Genomic DNA, 6,494 nt, shown 5'->3' with positions numbered 1-6,494 from the left:
CAGGTTCTTCGGCGGCCCCCGGGGGCCTGGCCTTTGAGTGCAGAGGCCCTTCTGCTGGCCGCCCGGGTGTGGAGGTCGGCTCGTGGCCGTGGTGCCTGCACTGCTCCCATCTGCCATGTGCTTGGCCAAGTTCATGGGGCTGCGTTCCAGGAGGGCTGCTCGGTGATGGATCAGCTTTCCCCTGAGGGGCAGCCTATGTCCCCGTCTCCTGAGGTGGCCACTCCGCCTGCGGGATGCTCCTGCTAACACCAGGCTTATGGTGGGAGTCTTGGGCCACAGGGCAGAGGCTGGACGCTGAGGCTGGCATGCAGACATGGCTAATCCCAGTTCAACCCTGGGTGCCAAGGCGCAGGTGAGCTTTCTAGGCTGGCGGTATGCCAAGTGTGTGGTCACAGCTCTGCTGGCAGAGGACAACCGGCAGCCCCGAGCCCCACCTCCCCTGCCTGTTGACCTGACGTGTCCATTCAGCACTGTCAGGTGTTAACCGTGAGCAGAACAGCTTTCCTCACCTGGGTGAGCCCTCCGGGGAGTCCTTGAGCCTGAGGGTGGGTGGGGCTCCCAACCTTGCAGCAGCGAAGCCTCAGGTGCACAGCAGACTCCCGGTGCCGGCGGCTGCTCTTCCCTGCCAGGCATGTGGGTCTTACACCAACCTGCTCTTGAGAAGCTTCAGGGCCTTAATAGGTATTTCATTCTACATGGAGGGTTTTTAACACATCTTTCTGAAACCCAAGATAAACTATTCTGAAAGAAGAAAACTATAGATTTCCTAGCAAGGAAATTCACCGTGGAATCATCTGGGCTTAAAAAAGTGGTCTGGATCCATTCAGTAGTAACACTAGTTTATACGTATGAGTCCTCACTTTCGGTTTAAGACCAGTCACCTGATGCAACCACGGGGCAGTGGGATTTGGTGGCTCTGTGGTGCTCAAGATTCTGGTTTGCAGGAGAAAGTGGCGATCCTGCCCTGCACTGACCCTCAGGCAGCGTGCTCGCTCTGAGGGGCTCACCTGGTTGGGGACCCACTTTCAACAAAATTTTCAGCACTAATTAGGAGCTGTGGTGAAGGGTCAACGTCTGTTCACCTGCCTTGGGCTGCAGCGGAAGTTGTGACTCATGACAACCCCACAGGGTGGAACTCGGGCTCCTGGAGCGAATCCTGCAGGAAAGGACTGAGCAGGAGGCTCAGCACAGGCACCGACTAGCAGGGTGCAGACACTGGCTGCGAGGCGCAAGCGACCTGAGGCAGACTTCCCAGATGCGTTCTGAAGACGGTGACGGATGAGGTTTCCTGGGAGACGAGGCAGGAGCGGGCCTGCCTGGGCCACTCGGCACCCCGGGACTCGTTGGCCTGCACGTGGTGCTGAATGTCCACCAATCACGGCGGGTCCAAAACCCCTGGCGGACTAGCAACAGGTGTTGAGGAATACAGGACCACCAAGCTCAGCTGGGCAGGGCTTAAAGCTGCTGGCATGGTTGTGAAATCCCGTAAAAGTACAAAGCCCGGCTCACTTGACCCTGAGCTGGACAGTCAGGAAACCTGGGGACAAAGATAAGTCCTTCCTTGTTTTTGACCTGCTGCTCCCATCAAGGCCTAGGACGGCTTCCTTCTCCCTCTCTCTCTCTCTCTCTCCCCCCCCCCCACAAAAAAAAAAAAAAAAAAAAAAAAAAGAAGCTCAAATCACGCTTCCTGGACTTCATACTCTGGTAGTGGAACTTACTGGGGATTGAACCCTGGGCTTTGTGCTGCAAAGCAAGTGCTCTACCAACTGAGCCGTATCTCCAGCCCACAGTCAGACGTATTAAGAGCTAAATCTTAAGAGTTCATTTCTGATTAACTTTACAGATTCATGTTGGTAACAAAGTTATGACAATAGAGGTTCAAGTGTTGGTCTCCAAAAGGCTGAAATGTGGTATATTTTTAGAAGGTTTTTTTTAGAAGTTAAAATGCTATAAAATTTAAATTTACATAAAAACAGTGGTTTCTGAAGACGTGCGTGCACCACCAGCTGGCTTTCTGCCTTCTCCTGGTTCTGTTTTGTGCTCGACACTGTCTCAAGCACAGTGCGGGGTGTGGGCCGGCAACACGGTTGGGAGCAGAGCTGCTGGGGGCCCTGCCACCCTGCAGGGCCTGCGTGACGCGGTGGAGCAGATGCGCAGCCTTGCCTGGAGTTCTCTCCACACTGCCCACATGGGTGCGTCTACCCTGGCATGGTGGGGACAGAGATGGGGGCCTCGCCTCTGCCCACTGCCACCTGTGTGGTCTACGCAGGGAGCATTTCTACCCACAAATGGGGTGGCCAGGGGCTCGTGTCCCAGAGCCACACTGCCTGGGTCAAAACCTAGTTCTACCCAGTGCTGTGTGACCTCAGGCGAGGGACCTAAGCTCTGTGCGCCCGTCTCACTTGTGAACGAGGGTGGGAGTGGCAGATACTTGGGTGAGTCGTGAAAATCAAGTAAACCAGCCCAGGGACACCAACTACCTATGACGAGCCCCGGCAAAAAGGTGAAGTAAAGGCAGCTCTGCCGTCATCCCTGCTGGCCAGGTGACACCCAATCCCACGAAGGAGACGAGCCAGGGCAAGTCTGCATCCAGCCGCCGCTGTGGGCACGAGGGCCGAGGTGTCCCATCTATGCAGCCCCCACCTGCTGGGACCACTCAGGACAGCCGCTCCGCACCTGGAGGAGGAGAGGCGCGGCGGAGACCCTCTGGTCTCAGACGGTCTTCCGACCACGAGGCTGCTTCAGCTGGGGCTGGGGTACAAGTGGTTCTCCAACAAGCCCACCCCCTGCTGCTTGGGCCCGAGACCGTGGGGGCAGCCCCAGGCCTCACTGCCTGGACTCGGCCCTGTGAACACCCGGTCCTGGAAGAAGCCTCGGGAGTGGGGAAGGCGGGACAGTGGAGGAGGAGCTGCAGGCCAAGGGTCAGCGCGAGCCAGCAGAGGGCTTTCTGGGACGCCTGGAGGAAGCGGCTCCCGCCCTGGCACTCTTCTTTATTTCTTCAGAAACCTCAGTGAGGACGGCACTTGTCTGCTGAGGACGAGGCAGCTGCCCAGGCCCCAAGCTCATCCCCACCAGTTCCACTCTAGCTCTCTGTCTAAGTGTTTGATCTCTTTCTACAGACTTTTAAAGACTCAGAAGGGAAAGTGGCTCGGTTCCTAATTTACATTTGCCTCCTCAGTCAACAAGAGGTGTCTATAAAGTCCCTTCTGCCTTTTCCCTTAAGGAAGTGGTCAGTGCAGGGAACCGGCTCTGAAAGCCCGAGTGGAGGTGGCGAGGTACCCGGGGGCTGCTGGGGCGCAGTGTCCACCCTCAGGCCAGTGCCTGGCAGCAGCCTAGAGCACCAGAGCCAGCTTGCCCAAGGCCACGGCTAGATTTAGTTTCATGATGAGCAATAAAATTCACATGTTCTTTATTTAGTCCATATAATACACCATTTTTTAGAGATTTTTAAAATTAGATAAAAGAGCATATTAAATGGCAAGTGTATGAAGTTTATCTTCATAAACAATGTCAAAACAAAAAAGTTTTGAATTACAAAATGTTAAAAAATATGTAGGTACTTAACATTTCACTGAAGCATAAAGTTACAGATATTTTCTAAAGAAAAATAATTGTGCCACTTACCTACTTTTGCTGTTTCTATGAACTTTTTATTCTGTACATAGGACATTTTGTACAAAATATGAAGTCTACATTTTTATTACTTATTACCATAAAACAAAGATACAATGTATGTACAGTATTAAAAGGAAGCCGTACTACAGCCACACTGGACAGACACTCGGACCAGGACACTTCTGGTGCACAGGGACCTTGTGGAAAGAGTGAGGTGCCACGCAGAGCTTTATGAAGAAAAACAGTCACCAGTTTATTTTCAATGCAGTACTTCTGAAATCAGTTTGGTACAGAATAAACAGTGTCTCTATATAATAATATATAAGTTGAACAATTAGCACAGGGAATCCGAGTACTAACTAGGGAAACTTCCATAGGCCAAAATATCAAGTAATACTCTTGTCAAATAAAATTAGTTTCTCTCAAAACTCCCCCCCATTGGTGAATGTTTATCTTCAATAAAGAGCCGAAATAAAACCTAGACCAAAAGATGTTCTTACACGTCGAGCTTTACAACCAGCCGGACAATGATAGTTTGCTTTTCCCCTAGGGCAGAAGGAGAGTCTTCCCAGAAACCTTTCTCTCAAACATACCGAACATCCAGGATCAGGGATACGTGAGAACCTACCAGCTAAAGACGGAAGTTCAAACAATGGTTTATCAAAATATGGAGGACGCTGCTTTATACAATAAAAGCACCCTTTTTCCCTCAAAAGGAGAAGGCATCTGAACTTTTTTTTTAAATCATAGATTTCGTAATGGTAAAATGGATAGATACTTGTCAAGTTTTTCAGGAAGCGTTCTCACAAGGTGGACTGACTTGTCCACTTCGGCTGGGGCTATCTTTTGCTTCAGTGCTTGCGCTTGCTCTCAACCCGAGGGATCCCCTCCCCCAGGTGGTTTTCCCTCAAGACACCGGGAAATCAGCGTCGTCAGTGGGTGTAAAGGAACCCAGGCAGCAGGGCACTGCAGCCGCACAGGACCCATGTCTGACTCCACAGTCTTCCACGGATAACCAGAGGCCACGATTAAAACACAGATCCTAAAAGAAGCCACGCTTTACCTCTTTCGCATCAAGACATTTGACATTAGGTTATATGTATGCCAGAGACAAAAGCAACTAGAGCCACTGTCGGAACAGCAGTACACACCTCAAGTAGCTTTCAAGCAGGATAGTTTGTCACAATACTGGCCACCCTGAGAGAAATACAGAACGGACAAAGCACGAGGTCACAGGTTTTGCTCCTTGTGCTCTCCATCTGGACAATAGCGAACTCCATGCAAGAGGTCTGGGGACACATAGCAGCACTGAGGACTGATGGGGACTCCCACTGTTCCTGCCTTACAGGATGGCGAAGTGTGCTCTTCCCCAGAGGAGGCCCACCCCGCGCACCCTCGCCAGTGCTTCCTCTAGGCTCTGAGGACCGCGTCATGGCCACTGTGCGGCACTGGACGCCCAAAGGCGCTGCAGTCTGCACTGGGCCAAGAGCTGGCTCAACTCAGATCCTAACTCTACAAAATGTGGGCCTCCTAGACAATAAAATTTTATTAATTCAAGAGCCTTGTTGAAGGGCAACATGTGTAAATAGATGAAAAATTGATTCTGCAAATAAAAATATGAACACATAATTTTAAAAATTCAATTCCAGTCAAGGTAGACACAAGAAAGCTCTTTTGAAACACATTTCTCCTTTGAGCTTACCCCTGGAATCCTGGAGCTGTTCCACAGACTCGGAAATATGGCTTTCGGTAGACTTAAGAGGAGGACATGGTGGACAAGCCGTAACCAAAGAAAAGACACGCCTAGCAGGTGCCCACGGCTGAGGGCTGTCCTGTCACTCTCCCAGCAGGCTGTGAGAACGTGAAAGCAAAGAGCCACTTCTGTGAGGTCGAGCAAACAAATGCGGGCCTAACAATCACGTCAAACAATTTCGGAGGTTGAAGTCTTAAAAACAGGTAATGCTTCTGAAAGCGTTCCTCTGGTCTGAAAACATCGCCACGGAACGGCCTCCTTTAAAGGCTCCCGTCCCGTGCGGGCAGGACATGGGGATGTGACAGGGTGCTTTCCGAGGGCTCTGACTCTGTCAGCCGGACGCAGGCTGCGCGGGGGCGAGCGGACGCCGAGGACACCGCCGCGGCCTGGCTGGCTGACAGGGTGAGAAGCCACCATTGTTTGAACTCCTGGTCTGGAGCTGAGGCGGGCGAGCGTTACTGCCTACGGGTCGGGCCAAGGAAGCGTTGCCTGGATAACTGACGGGTATGGCACAGACAGTGTTTCTACAGAACCCAGAAGCGCGCCGCACGGCGGCCGCCGGCCCGGCTAGCGCCCGTCCTGGGAGAGCAGCTCGTCGGCTCTGCAGTGGGCTTCCAAGGCTCTCTTGGTGTGAGGGTCCTGAGGCAGCTCGGACTTGCGGCGCGCAAGAGGACGGTCCTTCTTCAGATCTCTCTGTGCCTGGAATCAAAAATGCAATGGAGTTGGCTACAAACTAAGCCACCCGAGAAGCAGCTCGCTTCTGAGTCAGAGTCGGAGGAGCGTCACGGGGCACCCCACCGCCCACGGCCCGGGCCTGTGGCCGTTCACCAAACCACCTTGTTGATGGAACAGCCTGACAAGCGGCGTGGGGACTTGTGTAGGGCCAGAACCTGGATCCTGCAGAATCCCGCGCCTAGCAAATAGCCGCTAGTTCACGAAGTGCTACCGAAGCCACTTTGTGACTGAGCCCATCACAGGGGCATTTCAGGCTAGGAATTTCCTTTGGAAGTAGATAAAAAGAGTGAATGAAAAACATGTTTAGACTAGATTGAAAACCAGTAAGAATCTACAACTGGGCTGGGGTGTGAGCTCAGTGGTGGAGCGCTTGCCTAGCATGTATGAAGCA

At 52.4% G+C, this 6,494-nt stretch overlaps 1 protein-coding gene across 9 annotated transcripts in view; it reads right to left on the bottom strand.

Annotated features, from left to right (window-relative positions):
• Positions 1-3,398: 3,398 nt before the first annotated feature.
• Ppp2r5c (protein phosphatase 2 regulatory subunit B'gamma) overlaps positions 3,399-6,494 on the bottom strand; it is a 132,017-nt gene continuing 128,921 nt past the window's right edge. For 6 of the 9 annotated variants that reach the window (XM_047539856.1, XM_047539858.1, XM_047539860.1 and 3 more), the window contains one exon: positions 5,783-6,067. In XM_047539856.1, the coding sequence (XP_047395812.1) occupies positions 5,936-6,067 (132 nt within the window). In that variant the 3' untranslated portion in view covers positions 5,783-5,935. Of the gene's footprint in view, positions 6,068-6,494 lie in introns of all 9 variants that reach the window. The other 3 variants (XM_047539857.1, XM_047539862.1, XM_047539866.1) reach the window with 2 other exon arrangements.

The sequence above is a fragment of the Sciurus carolinensis genome, chromosome 2 (genome assembly GCF_902686445.1).
Source record: "Sciurus carolinensis chromosome 2, mSciCar1.2, whole genome shotgun sequence".
In the NCBI taxonomy this organism is placed as follows: Eukaryota; Metazoa; Chordata; class Mammalia; order Rodentia; family Sciuridae; genus Sciurus; species Sciurus carolinensis.
Note: the sequence above shows the minus strand (reverse complement) of the source record. Positions and strands in the feature narration are given on the sequence as shown.